At 38.2% G+C, this 19,555-nt stretch overlaps 1 protein-coding gene across 1 annotated transcript; it reads right to left on the bottom strand.

Moving 5' to 3' along the window:
- Window positions 1-8,613: 8,613 nt before the first annotated feature.
- LOC311297780 (NACHT, LRR and PYD domains-containing protein 1 homolog) lies at window positions 8,614-14,654 on the bottom strand. The gene is made up of 10 exons (XM_084420215.1): window positions 14,522-14,654; window positions 14,094-14,342; window positions 13,277-13,321; window positions 11,452-13,129; window positions 11,248-11,331; window positions 11,042-11,125; window positions 10,373-10,633; window positions 9,668-9,754; window positions 9,192-9,308; window positions 8,614-8,987 (listed from the first exon to the last, which is right to left on the bottom strand). The coding sequence occupies exons 1-9, from the start codon at window positions 14,538-14,540 to the stop codon at window positions 9,194-9,196; spliced, it is 2,622 nt and encodes an 873-aa protein (XP_084276341.1). The 5' UTR covers window positions 14,541-14,654; the 3' UTR covers window positions 8,614-8,987; window positions 9,192-9,193.
- Window positions 14,655-19,555: the final 4,901 nt, after the last annotated feature.

Here is a 19,555-nt window from a genome sequence, read left to right on the forward strand (position 1 = left end):
TGAATATATGTGTGCAGGTTTGGAATTCCCTGCAAACCAAGCCTAAACAAATTACTGGTGTTTCCTTATAGTTTTGATTCAGAATTTTATTTTATTTTATCAATTCGGGGTAGATACGCAAATTGAGTTTTCCCGACGACGCGTTATCTGTAGAGTGGGAAAGGGATCCTCCATAGGGAGAGACTAGTTGGCACTTCAGCACTGCGTTGACATCGGGTCCAGGCGAAGGTCCTTCATCAGATCTGGAAACGGCCTGGATCCGGCAGGCTGCGAGAAAACCTTGGGATAAACAAAGACACTAAAATTAGCGTAGATGCCATTCTTCTCATGATGTAACAAGTACATCAGGATTTATGGGAAGTGTTCCCGGTTCCAGCTGACCTAATCTATGCAGCCTAATATTGAATTATAGAAGTCTATAATGTATTATGTGAACGCTATGTCAAAGAGATGTGTCTTTAATCTAGATTTGAACTGACAGAGTGTGTCTGCTTCCCGGACAATGGTAGGAAGGCTGTTCCAAAGTTTTGGTGCTAAATAGGAAAAGGATCTACCGCCAGCAGTCGATTTAGATATTCTAGGTATTATCAACTGGCCGGAATTTTGAGATCGCAATAGACGTGAAGGAGTATAATGCGTTAAGAGCTCGCTCAAGTACTGCGGAGCTAAACCATTTAGTGCTTTGTAAGTAATCAGCAATATTTTAAAATTGATGCGATGTTTAATAGGGAGCCAGTGCAGTTTTGACAGAACCGGGCTAATATGGTCATACTTCCTGGTTCTGGTAAGAACTCGAGCTGCTGCGTTTTGAACTAGCTGTAGTTTGTTTATTAAGCGTGCAGGGCAACCACCCAGTAGAGCATTACAATAATCTAGCCTTGAGGTCATGAACGCATGGACTAATTGTTCCGCATTTGTCAATGAGAGCATATGACGTAATTTAGATATATTTTTAAGATGGAAAAATGCGGTTTTACAGATACTAGACACGTGACTTTCAAATGAAAGATTGGTATCAAAGAGCACACCCAGGTTCCTAACCGACGACGAAGACTTAACAGAGCAGCCATCAAGTGTTAGACAGTATTCTAGGTTATTACGTGAGGAAGTTTTTTGTCCAATAATTAGAATCTCTGTTTTTTCAGAATTTAGAAGTAGGAAATTACGAGTCATCCAATTTTTTATATCAGCTATGCATTCTGTTAATTTAGTGAATTGGTAAGTTTCGTTAGGTTTTGAAGAAATATAGAGCTGAGTATCGTCGGCATAACAGTGAAAGCTAATTCCATATTTCCTAATGATATCTCCTAATGGTAGCATGTACAGAGTGAACAGCAGCGGTCCTAGTACTGAGCCCTGTGGTACGCCATACTGAACTTGTGATCGATAAGACATCTCTTCATTTACTGCTACAAACTGATAACGGTCAGATAAGTATGATTTAAACCATGCTAGTGCAATTCCACTAATGCCAACATAGTTTTCTAGTCTATTTAAAAGAATGTTGTGGTCAATGGTGTCAAACGCAGCACTAAGATCGAGTAACACTAATAGAGAGACACAACCACGATCGGATGATAAGAGCAAATCATTTGTTACTCTAACGAGAGCAGTCTCAGTACTATGGTATGGTCTAAATCCGGACTGAAAATCCTCGCAGATATCATTTCTTTCTAGAAAGGAACATAGTTGTGAAGATACTGCCTTTTCTAGTATCTTTGACAGAAAAGGTAGATTCGAGATCGGCCTGTAATTGACTAATTCTGAAGGATCAAGTTGCATTTTTTTAACAAGCGGTTTAATCATAGCCAGCTTAAAGTTTTTTGGTACGTATCCTAGAGACAAAGATGAATTAAGGATATTAAGAAGAGGATCTATGACCTCTGGAAGCATCTCTTTCATTAGCTTAGTCGGTATAGGGTCTAACATACATGTTGTAGATTTAGATGATTTAACGAGTTTAGTAAATTCTTCCTCTCCTATAGCAATGAATGAATCAAATTTTTCCTCAGGGACACTACAATGCACTGCCTGATGCGATACTGTAGTAGACGGTTGCATAGTTATAATTTTATCCCTGATATTATCAATCTTATAAGTGAAGAAGTTCATAAAGTCATTACTGCTGTGCTGCTTGGAACCTTCTGTGTTTGAAGCTTTCTTTTTCGTTAGTTTAGCCACTGTTTCAAATAAATACCTAGGATTATGTTTATTTTCTTCTAATAGGTTTGAAAAATAAGCAGATCTAGCAGCTTTTAAAGCCTCTCTGTAAGCAATCGAGCTCTCTTTCCATGAAATGCGAAATACCTCTAATTTTGTTTTCTTCCAGTTGCGCTCCATTTTTCTGGCTGCTCTCTTAAGGGCCCGAGTGTGCTCGTTGTACCACGGCGTTGGATTATTTTCTTTAATCCTCTTTAAGCGCAAAGGAGCAGATGGTGTGTCTAAGGTGCTGGAAAAGAGAGAGTTAAAAGTTTCTGTTGCAATATCAAGTTTTTCTAAGCTATCCGGGATGCTGAGATGATGAAACTGATCAGGAAGATTATTAATAAAGCAATCTTTAGTAGCAGAAGTGATAGGTCTAACATATTTGTAACACGGAGTCGGCTTTGCAGCCTTGGCTTAATGTAATTTACACGAGACTAGATAATGATCTGAGATGTCATCGCTCTGCTGCAGAATTTCAACGGCATCAACATCTATTCCATGTGATAATATTAGATCTAGAGTATGATTACGACGATGAGTAGGTCCTGACACGTGTTGTCTAATTCCAATTGAGTTTACAATGTCTTTAAATGCCAAACCCAATGCATCTTTTTCATTATCGATGTGTATATTAAAATCACCAACAATTAGTACTTTATCTGCAGCCAATACTAACTCTGATAGAAAGTCCGCAAATTCTTTGATAAAGTCTGTATGGTGCCCTGGTGGCCTGTATACAGTAGCCAGCACAAATCTCAAACGTGATTTATCATTTATACTATATATTTTTACATTAAGCACTAACACTTCAAAAGAATTATATTCGAAACTTGATTTCTTAGTGGTTTTGAAAATATTACTATAAATTACAGCAACACCACCCCCTTTGCGTTTAAGACGAGGTTCATGTTTATAACAGTAGTCTTGCGGGGTGGACTCATTTAAAGTAATGTAATCGCTTGGTTTTAGCCAGGTTTCTGTCAAACACAGCACATCTAGGTTATTATCTGAAATCATATCATTAACAATGAGTGCTTTTGAAGTAAGCGATCGAATATTCAGCAACCCAAGCTTTAGCATTTGCTCATCTGTATTATAGCTGTTTTTTATTTGTTGAACATCAATTAAATTTTTAACCTTAGATAGGTTTAAACATTTTTTGGATTTCCAAAATCGGGGAACAGACACAGTCTCTATATGATGATAGCTAGGTGAAAGAGGCTCTATGTGATGGGATTTATCTGACCTGGGTGATGCGAGGCCGCTAGCAGACGGTTGGTTTAGCCAGTCTGTCTGCTTCCTGACCTGGTGCCCAATTTGTCATGTTTGAGCTCTAAGACTATGAGCCATATTACTAGATAGAAGAGCAGCACCATCCCAGGAGGGATGAATACCATCTCTTTTCAACAGGTCAGGTTTGCCCCAAAAACTTTTCCAATTGTCTATGAATTCTATATTATTACACGGACACCACTCAGACAGCCAGCGATTCAGTGAACACAATCTACTAACTATCTCATCACTCCTGCGAACAGGAAGGGGGCCAGAGCAAATTACAGTGCCTGACATCGTACTTGCAAGTTCACACACCTCTTTAATATTAATTTTGGTGATCTCCGACTGGCGGAGTCGAACATCATTAGTGCCGACATGAATAATGATCTTAGAGAATTTACGATTAGCATTAGCCAGCACTTTTAAATTTGCTTTGATGTCAGGCGCTCTGGCTCCCGGCAAACATGTGACTATGTTCGCTGGTGTCTCTATTTTCACGTTCCGTGTGATCGAATCACCAATTACTAGGGCACAATCAACAGAATTCTCAGTGGGTGTTTCACTGAGCGGGGCAAATCGATTTGTTGTGGTAATCGGAACGGAAGAGTGGTTTTTTGATCCGCGACTAGAGCGATCCCTCACTGTCACCCATTTGCCCGGCTGCACAGGCTCTACTTCAGCTGGAACCGAATCATGTAAAGAGTTCACTATGCTATGCGCATCCAAAATAGTATCTAAAGCTCTAGCACTCTTACTATCCTCAATTAAAGTTTGGATGCGTGTCTCTAATTCTGAAATCTTCTCTGTCAGCCTAACTGTCTCCTTACATTTATCACATATAAATCCTACATTGCCAACAGAGAAGTCTATGCTAAACATGTGACATGAAGTGCAGGTGACAATAACAGGACAAGACATTACTCACCGTGTTTGTTGACTGATTATTACTTACCTGAGCTTTTATTAACTCAAAGGCGCGAGCGCGCGAGAGAAAAAAAAATAAATAAAACAGCTGAGCGCACGGGTGGCGCGTTAACAGGCTAGCAGTAGCGAATTAGCATGTTGTGCTAGTAGTAATGGAAGCTAGCGATGTCAATCTGAGATGTTGGGTAAGCTGTATTTAGTATAAACAACTACAAATTGTAGTAAATGATGGTTCAAAACAAAGAAATACGAGGCTAAGACGGAGCTTACAGCACCGAAGCAAACACACTCACAGCAGGCAGCGAGGCAGACAGGAGCCCTCTCAGAATAAACCCTCTCAGATAACTGTCATATGGAGGAACTAGCCTACCTGCAAGTGCATAAATAACTTTACTTAATTTATACTTGTATGCTTTATGGCTGCAATATAAGTTGCAAGATTCCACATCTACAGAAAGGCCTACAGAAGACAGAGGACACATAGGCCTATATAGGTGGGCAGTGTATAGCCAACTTTTCCTTTTTATGTGTTGCCTGAGGCATGTGTCTAATATCTCTTGTTGCAGGCACTTGACCACTGGCTTTTCTTACAAAGAACAAGTGAAATTAAACTCAAGGAACTAAGCATATTTGTCTTTTATTAAACATTTAATGAAAAGTGTTTTTTTTTTTTTTTGGCAATGTTGTGTAATATGGCACATGCAACAATGTCCCAGGCCCTGTCAGGTGTGCAACCCTCAGACTTTTCAGACACTGACATCTTCCCTTTAGTTAGCGAAAGTTAATTTCATTGTGTGCCCTTGTCCTGGCTAGAGCTGCATTGTAACTGGTTTGGGTCAGGGAATGGGGTCATAAAACACCTGTCTGCAGGCAGGAACATGTCATAATCACCTATGAAAAAATGCAGTTCTGTTAGGATCAGCATAAGTGTAGTGAGCTTGATATTTAATTGTGGAACTTTTCTTACCACTTTCAAATAATGTGCATAAATGTGAATCTCTGAAAATGCTTAAGTCATGCACAGATCCTACATTTTGCTTTCACATTTGTGATATGGAAGATTTTAGTCAACTGGCTTTTTTTTTTTTTTTTGATATAATATTACTAATCTGGAATATTAAGAATCACAATAGTAACTGGGCTGCACATTTACATTGTGAACCCTCTTTCTGTTCACTCCCCTTATTGAGGCCTTGATGGCAGTCTATGGTCTAGCTATAGCCTATGGTACCAATCACGTTAGTGAAGCCTGAGTGACATATACTGTAATCGGCATGGTCATGATTGTATGATCTTCATAAAAAATTATGATAGCCTAAAAAAACCTGCTTTAAAAAAAACTAAAACTGTTTTTTAAACCTAAAAGCTCCAGGTAAACTCCGAATGACACGACAAACAGCACTTTCCATCAAGTTCTCCGCATCTCCAATAGTGTAAAGGAAAGAGCCACTCGCAAATAATCTTAGGGCAATGCAAACAGTTTGTGCTTAAAGCCAGACTCCGACAAGTCAAAAATAAATGTGCGTTTCCAACAAATTAATAATGTAAACAACAATCTCACGAGTCACGAGAAAAAAATATATCTCAGAAAGTGCACTATCGCGCTGCGCTGGACTTCCCGTATCAGTTCCGCTTATAAAGCCGCAGTCAAATCCTGATAACATGAAATAAGCCTGCTCCCGAGCAGGTTTAAGATTGCGCACCTGTTGCTATGACAGCAAGTCCAGGATGAGCGTCGAAGAACCAAACAATCCAAGATCATGCCACATCGCCAACAATCAAATCCAGCTAACTGAGTTAGCGACGTACGAAGAACGGGCCCCAGGTGTAGGGGAAAGTGGGGTGAGTTGTGCCAGTTTTTACTCAAAGTGACTTTAAAGTGAGGCCATGGTTGTAATGCCTTCAACTTAAGGATGTACATATATTTCAGGATGTGGTGCATCCCTGAGAACAATAACTTTGGATCTGAAATAAATTGTTTCAGAAATATAGCTTTTGGGAAAAAAGTGGTCTCATGGCACAACTTGCCCCTGGTGCGGGGGAAGTTGTGCCTTTGGGGGAATACATTGGGGTAAATTGTGCCAGTGATTTCTGAAGTAAAACAGAACATTTTAATGTTATGAACCGTAATGCTATATGAAAGCAAGATAAATTCAATACAAAATCACTCATTTAAGGTTTATTTAGATATTGTCACCCTGGAATACCATAGCATGCGTTTTTCCTACTATGGTCAATTGCATAGGGATTTTGTATTGAACATAACTCTGGATCACAGTGTCATAGAGACAAGGGGGCGGGCTCATTTTACTCAGACGACCAATCAGTCTCTCAGGATCATTGTGAAGCTATCAAGCTACGCCCTAGCAACCATTTAGAGCACCATAGCAACACAATATATGATGTTTGTGAATCATTTCAGGCAAAAAGGCTTTGGCAATAGATGCCTGTTGACATAGCGCTGTCAATTATGTAACATATAAGAATAAAGTGACTAGGCTAATTTCTAAACATCCTATTGTGACATAGGCCACTTAAAAACGGAATAAAACTTCTCTTTAATAACATAGTGCAAACTCAAAACTGAAATCAGAGTTAGCTAAATTAAACAAATAGCAGGCAGGCCTAAGTCAAACAATGATGAGGCATGCCCATCTCCTCACTTCTCAAGATTATCCCCTGTGAGTAGGTCTAGGTGGTCTGGATCTGGCACAACTTAACCCAGGCCCTTTGGCACAAATCACCCCAGACCCACAAGTTTGAAAAACTAGCATGATCCAGCAGTTAAGAGCTAACATCATGCTAACTGTATAGACTCATTGTGTAGACTACTAAAGCACTAAAACATGTGTGAAATGTTTTCAAATTTGTCTATAATTGTTCAGACACTACAATCAAAAAACCTTAATCATAGAAATTTTACTTTGAAAGGGAAAAAACAGTTTTTTGCACTAAAGTGTGCTTAACTCTCATGCCATGTGTCTCTCTTCTTTGGAGGATGAGTAAAAGTGATTGCGTTTCAAAATTATGTGGTCACATGACCAATTTCTTCTATGGTTTTCCAGAAACAAGGGGTGGAACTACTTCACCCCTGGCACAAATCACCCCACTCTCCCCTACATGCCCTCCGAAATGCATTCGAGACGGATTTGAATCCGATCCCTCAAACCACTTCAGGAGGAGATCTGAGACGCATTCCAGACGAAACTGGACAAGTGTAAATGCATATGGTTGTTGAAAGAAACCAAATTGTACTCCTCCCAAAAAAAATTTAAATAAATAAATAAAATAAAATAAAAACGTGTGAGAGCGTGTTATAGGCTATATGTTATATCCAGATATGACAACGTGCTGGAACACGCATCACCGCAGATGAGCAACTGCATCAAGCCAACGTGCAAACTATCGCAAATCAAAGTGAAAGTAAGTCGCAGACGCTTAACACACAATCTTCATCATTAAAAGTAAAGAAACGAAATGATCTTACCAGGCTTACTGCTCTCTCTTAGGCTATTGCGGTCTTTGATTTTGAAATTTTAGCTGATGATCTATGAAATGCAGCTCATATCTGTTGCTTTCGGTGACGTGCACTCCATTAAATCTGCATATAGCGCGAGAATTGAAGATCGGATTTAAATCCGTTTCGCAAAAATGCATTTATGTGACCAGGTGTAAATGGAATCGTTTTGATAAATCTGATAGCTATGCCTCACAAATTAGTTTGCCAGCTGAACTCAGGTGTTGTGAGGTGTATTTATCACGTAGTCCTGAGGGATATCAGACGACGCTGTTGACATAATTTCTGTGATTATCATGAGAACAGCTTTCAATATCTCACATAATTATCAGTACATAAATAAGCCTAACGTAGAGGTTGTAAATAGTATGAACGAGCACAATTTGCAAACTATTATGATAAATTGCAATAATCATGTCTAATGTCTAAACATCATAACGGCCAATGTTATGAAATAATGCGACGTACATTTAACTTAATTGATGTTATCTGGCATTTTGTAATGTTTACATTCCAGTAAAAACAACAGAAATTAAATTATACAGTAGGCCTAGACTATAGACTATTTACTTGTGATTTAGCTGCAATCATGTAAAAACGTTATAATATAGGCTAATATATTTACGACAGTGCAAGTACTCCACAGCGACTCTAGGGGTCGCTGTTTGACAAAAACACAAATTCTACTTAGTGTGGCTTTAAATATACAATTTAATTTAATACAATAACTGTCACATGATATATACAGCAAATCTCAAATGCTTGATAGTTTATATTTTCTTCACACATAAACCATACGATCTAAAAAATCATTCTGCTCTAAAATATTAAATTTGGACAAAGCATCAACATCGTAAAACTCTGTAAAGCTGCTTGGAAAAACACTATACAAACAAATTGAAACACAGCTATTATGATTACAATGCATGTAAATGACTTCAGAGTTGTTTGGTGTCTTTATTCCCATCCACAGCTCCAGGTAAAGATGTTGCAGTTTTCTCCTGTAAAGCTGTACCATTAGTTCCAAAGTTTTCTCAGTTTTCTCATTAGTTCCCAAAACAAGGGCCTTAGAAATGGAGAGACGAGAGATAAATCATGACAGAGAAATATGAACAAGCTGACCTGTAGGATAGGATCAACATTTAGTATGCGATGTTCAAATGGAATTGTATAAATCATAAGAAAACGTTTGTGTTACTGGCTCGTGTCATATTACAGTTCTCATTTTTTTATTGGTGCTTTCTTAGTGTTAATCTCAGTCTTAACTTACTTTCAAAAAGTCTCCATGGAAAAGCCCTGGTCATTCAGAAGAATCTCCACCTCCTGGTTGCAGTCAAACAGACCTTTATAATCTGTGCATTTTTGAGACGGTTTATTGCATATGTACCTTCATAATTAGAAAGCACAAAGCACAGCATCAGTACAGAGTCTTTAAAAAACCTGATATTTGCTTTTAATTATTGTTATAACAATAATTTGTGTGAGAAACAGATCAACATTTAAGTTGTTATTGAATTGTTAATGAACTATGAGATCTAGGGTGGATGTAAAGAAAACTTAATTTATGAATAACAATTCTCAAACTTTTGATTTGTTCCTTACAAAAAGGTATTATATGAATTCAGAAAACATGGAATATGGAAAAGTCATTCTTTTATGGTGTTTTTGTCTCCTTTTTAAAGCTTGTAAGCTGTACTCTCCATGAAATTTCATAGAAAATCTATATAATGATAAACCAATACAAACCCGTAAAGTGTCATCATACACCTTGGTCTTGTGTTTGAGCTCTGCAAGATCTTGATTCCTTCCTCCAGTAATAAGCCAGCATTTACCCTAGATGTGGAAACACATTATACAGATAAAATTATTAAGATTGATAATGCCATTCTTCACATCTGCTTATTACACATTAATTTAAACAATTCCATAACAGTTTAAATGGATGAAGGCCATGAACTACAGATGGGCGGTTTCATTTGCTTTGTAAGGTTATCTGATATAGCAAGAGTATTGCAAAACTGCAAAACTGCCAAGAGAAATAAATAAATGAATAAAATAATAATAATAAATGCATATAATAATAATATAAAATACAATAGTTCCTTTGTTTACTAAACCATTTTGTATTTCTAAGGTTTTCAATTCCTTAAAGGTGAGTGACTGTGTGATCAGTGTCATTAATTCATAGCCTTTTAATGTTTTAAAAGGGTAGTTAACTAAGAGAAATGAAACTCTGCCATGTCATTCATAACCTGTGTGTCTTTCTTTCTTCTGCAGAACATGGAAGAAGATATTTTGAATAATGCTGGTAATAAAACAGTTTTGGTTAATTGTATTTCTTGTCCAAACAATGGAAGTCCATGGGGTGTTACACAAGCATTCTTTAAAATAACTTCTGTTGTGTTCCTCAGAGGAAAACAGGTTTGGAACGAGTTGTTTCATGTTTCTCACGTGAGTTCAGTTAGACTGGGGCAGTTCTGGCTCATCTGGAGGGTCCAGGCAGATAACATCTTAGTTAGACACCTCACGCTTATTTCCATCTTTTTCAGGTTAGAGAAGGAACAGAGAAATGACAGCAATGCTTCTGAATCCCTTTGGTGAATTATCTGAAAAAGTCTGGTCCAGTCGATGTTGATTATCTTTGAGTGTGGAAAGGTGAGACTGAATGATTGCAAATCTGGATGGTGAAGCAGGAAAATCTCTATGCAGATACTATAAAAAAAAGAATGAAAAAAATATTCAAGTTGTTGTTGTGTCTATGAGTCAATGATTTCTTGCTTAGAATATCTTTTTGTGATTTTTTATTTATTTTTTATTATGATTAATTGGTGGTTTGTTGGGCACCAGCCAATATTTGCATCATTAGCAATAGTCAAAAAAGATTTACACAAAGATTGTACCTAATTTTCATATTTGTTTTGGGTGACCAATTTAGTTGCATTATTATATTAGAATTATAATCTGTTAGATTGCGGAGACCAAGTATGCCAGATAAAGGGAGAACAAGACGATGATATAATTGGTTATACAAAACATATTAATCATAAAATTATTTCTGGTTATCAGGAGAAAAAAACTATTTAATGAAAAGAATAAAGAAAAAATTCACTTGTTCTTCACCTGGACGGCTCTTCGTCGATTGACAGATCAAGTTTGTGGACAGCATAATCAAAATACTTTATTGGAAAGGTTTCTACACGAAAGCTGCAAATCAAAGCACAGAAAAAATATACATGAACCTTAAAGTTAAACAAAAGCACATTAAAGGATGATAGCACGTGTGCATAAAACACACCAAACGTATAAAATATATTTTAAAACATTACCTCTGTGAGCTCAGGGTCTGTCCTCTCGCGAGAGCGTAGATCAGTTCAACGAGATCAGAGTCAGATGGATCTTCTATACCCAAGCTTCAAAATCAAATCCAGAACATTACTGTACAGACTAATTAAATTTACCTTGCAACAGCAAATTAGAGATTAGATATTAATTACATCCACCAAATATGTATTTTAGACCAACACATTTACCTTGCTTTTTTAAACTTGTGAAGTTCAGGCAAAATCATAGACAAATCTTCCGATGTTAAAAACAAGCTAGAGATTTCTTCAATGCTCTGACAGCACTGAGAGCAGTACAGCAGGGCACATAATTCTGTTCTTCTGAGGGAATAACAACATAGTTTAATCTTTTTCCAGGATTCCATTGCTTCTTTCACAAAGTCTTCTTCATGAAGTTCATAGAGACAGTGAAGAACAAAACATACTGCTTCCGAATTCAAGGAACAATCTTTAACCTTTTCCAAAATCCATTCTTTCAGATCAGCCTGTGTTTTTGGACAAATGAACAGACCATGTTCTTCAAGTGTGAGTCTCACATCCTTATTCAACAAACCAAATGCAAATTGCACCACAGCTGGTTTTGAAAAAATATCATCGCAAAACCTTATAAGTTTCCTCTGGGACTCTTCTTCATCCAGAAGGACATAGTACAGAGCAGTGAAGAACTCCTGAAAGCTGAGATGCATGAAACTGAACATTGTCTCCTGGTGGATTCTTCTCTTAAACAGGAACTTGCACAAGAATGGATTTCCAGCAGGGTCTGAAATGGTTTCATTCACACTTTTCTCATCCAGCAGGACTTGCTGTTCCAGCATCCCTCTCTCTGCCAGCTGACCCAGACTCCTCAGCAGGGTCGGGACGGACTGACTCAAACCCTGGCAGTGATGCTCCAGAAGAGTGCACACAAAGTCCACGTAGATGGAGGTCGTGGTTTCCAGTCCGCTTGTCTTATTTGCACCATATTTGAATCTCTCCTGGATAGTTGTGCAGATGATCCAGCAGACGACAGGGATTGAGCAGGCAGTGATGAGGGTTTCATTTGCCTTCACATTTGTATAAGCCTCCCTGAAATGGTCCTCATTTTTAAAAAACTTCTGGAAGTACTCCTCCACCCCCTTTTCTGAAAATCCCACAATCTCAGAGAAACGCTGAGGTCCTTTGAGCATTTTACTGAGTGTGTCCGTAGCTGTAGATCTGGAGGAGACCAGCAGGAGAGACTCTGGCAGGATTCGACCCCTCAGCAGGGCACAAAGAGTGTCCACAGGTGGGGCTTTCTGAAGCAGATCAGTGTGTGCTGATGTGTCATTAATGTCCTGTGTGAGTTTCAGCTCATCAAATCCATCAATGACCAAAAGAACCTTCTCTGGCGACTGCTGTAAAATCTGTGAGATCTCATGTGATGATAAACTACAACTGCAGCTCAAGATCTCCACCAAACTCTTCTTGCCAGGAATGCGATTTATTTCTTTACACTTTAAGTGGAACACAATATCAAACCGCCCTTTGTAGAAGTCACCAGATGCCCAGTCCATCATGATCTTCTGCACAGTGAAAGATTTCCCGTTTCCAGAATTTCCCTGCAGTATCACAGATCTAGGACTGATCCCTTTGACATCTGGGTCGAACAGAGAGCTGAGATGGACAGAGTCTCCACTGCTCCTGGAGCTGAGGACCTGCTGGAAGCTCTCTCCACTGGAGCAGATCTCTTCTTCTCGCTCTATTCGATCTCTATGTTTCTGAAGGATCAAAGGTTGTGTGAAGCGCTCAGACAGCAGCACATGTTCACCAGGCAGTGAGTTATACTCAGTCACATACTGATACTCGCTGCAGATCCGCTTCATATATTTGTGAATCACTGGGCTGATTTCTGTAGAAACGGTCAATGTTCAAAGAGTTAGTTTTTTTTCCTGATTCAAATACAGTAAGAAATTCCAGAGCAGAGAAATACCAACTAAATTACGAGGTCGATGGAGTGCAATATTTAAAACATATTATTATAAAATTCATCAGTCACCTGAGGAATGTGTTTTTTCAGAGTGTGTGTGATGTCCTGTGGAGCCTGTAGAACATTAGACACACTTGATACATTCAGTGATATATTAATTGATATATTGATTAAGGCATTACACATATATTTTCAAACATTTTACATCAGTCTATCTCACTGTCTGTCTGTCTGTCATCTATCTATCTCGCTATGTATCTCGTTGTCTGTCTGTCTGTCTGTCTGTCTGTCTGTCTATCTATCTATCTTACGGTTTGAAAAGCAAAGACTGTCAGACTCTCAGCTGATGCACATCTACCTATAGGAATACGACACCTATCACTGTATTCATATATCAGCTCCTCCAGTATTATCAACAGCTATCGCGTTTCTCAGGAGCAAATTACCCTCCTCCATCCCCAGCTCCTCATATTTGGTCAGTATTTGGCCTTCTGATTCCCCTTTGAATCAGACTAAATTCTCGAATTATGTTGTACATTAAAATATTGACATTAATGATATCTGCAATACATTCATGTTGGTTCTGTTCTGTGTACCCTAAAGGGGGTAATTGCTGCTCTCCCTGCTCTTATCCATGCTAGGCTGCCCAGAACATAACCATACCGCCAATCCAAAACATATGCTAATTGTCAATCGTATTTGATGATAGTGGTCCTGACAGAAATAAGTGAACAAGATGGAAAGTTAAGACAAAATATTTAAGGTTTCTACAAGAGCTTCTGCATTTTGTGCAATGCCTGTAAAAGTACATATTTTAACAGTACATATCTCAGTACATACTGTATAGACACATGTGGTATAATAGCCAAAATTAGTGTGCTCTTACCTAAGTCTCTGAACAGAGATGGCTCATGCTTTTCCAGTCTAGAATAAAAGGCAGATTTAACCTGGTCTCCTCCAGAGTGCAACACTTTATAAAACTCTCTCATTTTCTCCTGGTTAGTATCTGCTGCTCTGATCTTACAGTATGGCTCATATTGCAGCATGCCACCGGACTGCAGCTCATCCGCTATCGGCATCACCATATGTACTCTCTGGACAAGTTTCGCCCAGTGGGCGTCCACAAACCAAGCACCTGGTAGAGAGATAATAACATGATAACTGCTCACAAGGAAGAACGTGATTTTATAAGATTCAAGAACGGCATATTCTATAGAATAGCAAGTACTTATTTGGGCCACTTCACTTTTAATCAGTGTAATGCAGACTTTTTTTCATATGGCTATCTCTGCTTTTACTGCGGTAACTACTTACGCTCTGAGTCTTGGTCCATGGTGTCTCATAAATGTCTATGACGAGTTGTAGAGAGTTGTCTGAAGTTGTCCTCTAGGAAATGAAACATAATGTACATAGCGTGAGATGGTTGAAGAGAGCTTTTGTGACCCATGGTTAAAGATTACACTATTGGTATGCAGTAAATTAAGTGGCATGTAGAAAACATGCACAACCCAAATTTGGCCTTTACTGAATATACAGTCACAAAACAAAATGGTACAGACATAGGAGGTTGATTCATTTTCTCTGATAAATAAATATATCAATCAACTTCTGCTTTTGACTCAGTATTGTCAAATTTCATACTGTATAGTTCTGTCATGACAACTCTGTAGAGATTGGCATGATAATGGATATGTCACCAGAGTCCAGTCCAGGCTCCAGCCCTTGACTAAAGTATATTGCAGACCTGTAGATCCTGCTCTGCTTCATTAGTCCATCTTTTTACAGTCCTTATTACAGGATTATCTGATTTCAGTTTCTACCTGTAGGTCGGTATTAGATGAACCAAACAGTGATCAGAGAGTCCCAAAGCTGCCCGTGGAACGGAGAGATACGCATTCTTTATTGTGGTTTAACAGTGGTCCAGTATATTACTGTCTCTGGTGGGACATGACATGCTGTCTGTATTTTGGCAGTTCACAGGAGAGATTTGCTTTGTTAAAATCCCCAAGAATGATTAAAAGAGAGTCTGGGTACCTTTGTTCCGGTTCAGCTATTTGTTCAGCCAGCTGCTGTAGCGCCGCACTCACACACGCATCTGGAGGTATGTACACATTCACGAGAATGAAAAAGGAAAACTCCCGCTGCGAGTAGACAGGTTTACAGTTTATGAAATGGGCCTCTAAATTAGGAGAGCACATCTTCTTCAGTGTTGTTGCATCTGAAGCATCTAAACACCAACTTTCGGTAATGTAGAAACACAATCCACCACCTCTCGTTTCCCCCGTTAGCTCCGAAGAAGAGTTTAAAAAATCCTTGTTAGTGCAGGTGAGGAGAAGAAGTTTGTCCGTTTTGTTAGAAAGGGATTGGAGATTCGCAAGATGAATAATGAATTATATCCATTATTAATTATAATGAAAATCGTTTTGAGAATCGGTTTGCTGCTGCTTATATGGGTTTAAATGACTGAAATCTAAAATAAACATTATGTGGTTGAAAGCACTGCATAGTTGTGATATATTACAAGTCTCAGACACACCTGTGCCTCTCTTGTCAGATAAGAACAGCAAACTAAGGCTACAATTCACACGGACAATAGAAGGTTGGAAAAACGTTGCCTGATCTGACGAGTCTGGATTTCTGCTGCAACATTCAGATAGTCGGTTCAGAATTTGGCGTAAACAACATGAAACCTGATAGCGAATCCCCTTTATGACCACAGTGTACCATCTTCTGATAGCTACTCTCCACTGCTAGCAAGGTGTACCTTATAAAATACCCAGTGAGCACTTTGTCTAAGTATTTACAGTATCTGTTGTACACTGTTTTAATTTTAGTTTTACTTCCAAACATTACAAAGCATTAAGAAATTAAACAAAATGCGGCTATTGTGAGATGTCTTTTAGGAATTTTTGATAATTGTTGACTGATACAGGAGGTGCTTGAAGTTTAACAGGGACAACGGATGAAAATTAGCCAGTGTTGGCTAAATCTGGCGCATTTTATATTGTTATGTACTATTAATGTGTACTGTCCCTGATTAAATAAATAAATAAATAAATAAATAAAAATAACCATTTGAAATGTACATAAAACAATGATTAATATGGCATCTGTTGTACAGACTTTAATTTTAGGACAGTTTTACTTCCAAACATTTCAAAGTGTAATGGGTAACTTTGAGAATCCCTCATAGACCTGATAGTGGAATTCTCTCTCTCTTTTTTTTTTTTTTGACAGCTCTTTTCAACGACCCGGTTGAACCAGTTCACAAAGTTAACATGCTTGCAATTTGATTCACACCTTTATGATTCTTTATGAGGGTGACATTTAATTTTTACACAGTCTATATTCCTCTGACCTAAATTTCATCTCAACCTTGTTAAAAGTGTACGACTGATATACAGCAAAGACTTGTATTATGCTAACCAGAAAAAGAAGAAAAAAACTCAGACATTTGATCTATTCAAACAATCTCCAGATTATATACTACAACAGAGAATGTAGAACATATAGTAATTTAATGATATCTTTAATATCTCTCGTAAGTGGTGGGTAACATTTCAGAGACGTTTATAAACGTTTATAATTCTAACAAAAAAATGTATGCTGGTATGTTCATTGAGATATCTGTGCAATGGTAGCGATAATAAGAAAAATGGTTGAAAATGTTACCTGATCCTCCCCAAAATGTGGATGTTAGTTCTGCAGGTCGAGGTAATGTGGTTTATATATGATCTATCTTTTTAAAATAAAACAATTAACATCAGTGTTGAAGGTTTCTCCTCTACTTCTGCTTTTCTTCAGGCAGATAGTGCTATAACTTTGCTTCACTGGAAGGAGCTCAATGTAGAGTTGAAAATTCAGGAACTATAACACTGTTATTGAAGTTATGGAAATATGACAAAACAGGTTGAAACTGAATTTGAAGGCAGTCCAAATATGTGACATGTAGAAGCCTGTGGTGAGGGTTGCGTCACTCAGTGAGATGAGTGGTGCGTACCCAGACAACACTTGAAATCATACGATGATCACAGTGACAATAGTAATATGTGAGCTCATTGTGAATTCAAAATGTTGAGCAGGTTGAGAGGAGGCGATTCAAATATCGGTCACTGGGGGGGGTATTTTACTTCCTGTTTCTCAGCACTATCACAGTGGTGTCACATGGTGAGCTCATAGTATGAGGCAAGCCCAGCTAACAGATTTTTATAATAATAATGTTCTCCAAACATACAACTGACTTCCAGCCACAGGCTTAGATAAGATCAACTGAAGATAAAAGAAGACATTTAAAGGTGCGGTCTGTAAGAATGACAGCTAGTGGTCGAAATAGGTACTGCAGTCCAAATTCAAAATCTCAGAGATCATTGTTTCCCCCGCCCCCTCCTGCTCAGACCAGTGCTGCCAGCTTAGCGCCTAGATTTAGCGACTTTTCAGACCCCTTTAGCGACTTTTTGGACAAACCTCAGTAACTTTCCAAATGTTGCCAGTACTGTCCTGCAAGCGCAAGGTCTTGCTTTCTCCCTGCCGTCACACCCCTCTCTGCATCTACCCTGTTCAGTGAATGGCTGAGAGGAGGAGCAGCACATTCTGCGCACGGCATCTGACAGACGTGAATTGCGAGCAGTGTTTTTGCCACAGAATTATCACTTATCAGCTTCTCTTTTGTTTTATATTTAAAGAATTTATTTTGACCATTTTAATTTCCATTCTTTTCTTGTGCTTATCACTTGAAATACTCACTATCACAGAGCTTTAGTTCATCCAGTTGCCGAACTTTTCAAATAATTTTACACTTATGAAAAAAGTAGTAATTCACTATATCATACTTGTTCTATTGTCTGACAAAAAATATAAATGAGAACAGCTTTATTGGATAATCGGCTATATTATATTATATTAAAATACATTATGTGAGCATGAATTTGGAGAGAAAACAAATTAGGCAGGCAGAACGCAAGTACGGCGTGATGACGTCATGAATATGCTAATTAACGTATGACATCATCTAGCGACTTTTGGGGCAGGCATTAGCTACTATCCTTTGAAAATAGTTGGCAACTCTGGCTCAGACTCGACGCACACGCGAGTTGCCAGTTTAAGGACACGCAACAGGAACGAGCGCAATTGACAATGAAAGCCGAGGAGACTTACAACACTGTAAGTTGATGAGTTGATTCATCTGCGTTTTGATATGCTCTCGTTCATTGAGATTTTTAGATGGATATCGAGGCTTTTTAGGTTGTGTGGAATCTGCAATCTCTGACCCAGTTTTGTTTTCTGGCTCCAATACGTTGCGTTTTCTGCCAACTGGCATCCGGGGTGTCAAAACACTATTGGGTGAACTGGCAGTGGGCGGAGTCACACAGACCAAAACAAAAACAGACTGACAACACAGAACATGTAAAATAATAAGTAAAATAACTGGCTGTAGAAGTGTTTTTCAGAGAAACGTGTATGTGGCCTTAGCATGTTTCCTAAATATATTATGGTAACATATTATGGTATTTTTATGCTTTAGTAGAGTGAAAAAGTTACACACAGCACCTTTAAATCTCTCAAGATCCCAGCAGAGGAGGATTAAACAACTCCACAAATAGCATTACCAGCTTCACTTATTACTAACCAGATTGACTTTATTTCTGTCATGTGGCAATAGAGGTTCTTATTGAGAATTAACAGAGCTTTAGATGTTTATGTTTTATTGTTTCATTTGACTTTACCATCATGATGATCAGTGTTTGCTGTAGTTGGGCTCTTGACTCTCTCAACCTTTTTTTTTTTTTTTTACAGTAGTTTTCCTTTGGTTGCAGTAGCTGTGTCTTTAAAATACATTTGTTATGGCAAAAAAGCCAAAAGAAACATGATCAGACAGTGTTGACTATTTATTAATTAATGATCACTGTAATCTAATGGCCTGATTCACTGATTTCATGAGATCCATCAGTGTTGCGATAACCAGAAAATATGAATGATTTTGAAAAGTTTGGATTGACATTTTTCAGACTCACACAGACATCAAGAATCAGCGTATGAATCTCAACAATAGTGACAATCAAAAGCTTCATGCCGCAATGGATGCTGGGTACCACCAATCAAAACTCATCCATGACTCCCAGCATGCATTGTGACATAAATAAATTATGCCACTGAATTTGTCGTTATTTTCTTTAATTTTTTGCTTTTATTTTTGCTGTTGTTTTTGTGTTGACTTTTAGTGGCAGGTTTTGTGATGATAAGTGAAGCTGGTAAAGCTGTTTGTGGATTTGTTTAATCCTCCTCTGCTGGGATCTTGAGAGAATTAAAGGGGCCGTGAACTGAGAATTCGAATTTGAGGGGAATGCAGAG

Source organism: Rutilus rutilus (genome assembly GCF_951802725.1).
Source record: "Rutilus rutilus genome assembly, chromosome: 10".
In the NCBI taxonomy this organism is placed as follows: domain Eukaryota; kingdom Metazoa; phylum Chordata; class Actinopteri; order Cypriniformes; family Leuciscidae; genus Rutilus; species Rutilus rutilus.

Bases quoted from the DNA above. Each gene is read 5' to 3' on its own strand.
- LOC311297780 (XM_084420215.1), bottom strand. The intron at 10,634-11,041 runs GTGAAGAACAAG...TTTTTTTTATAG, and splicing joins ATCGACGAAGAGCCGTCCAG to TATCTGCATAGAGATTTTCC. The intron at 9,755-10,372 runs GTGAGAAACATG...TTCCACATCTAG, and splicing joins CCCAGTCTAACTGAACTCAC to GGTAAATGCTGGCTTATTAC.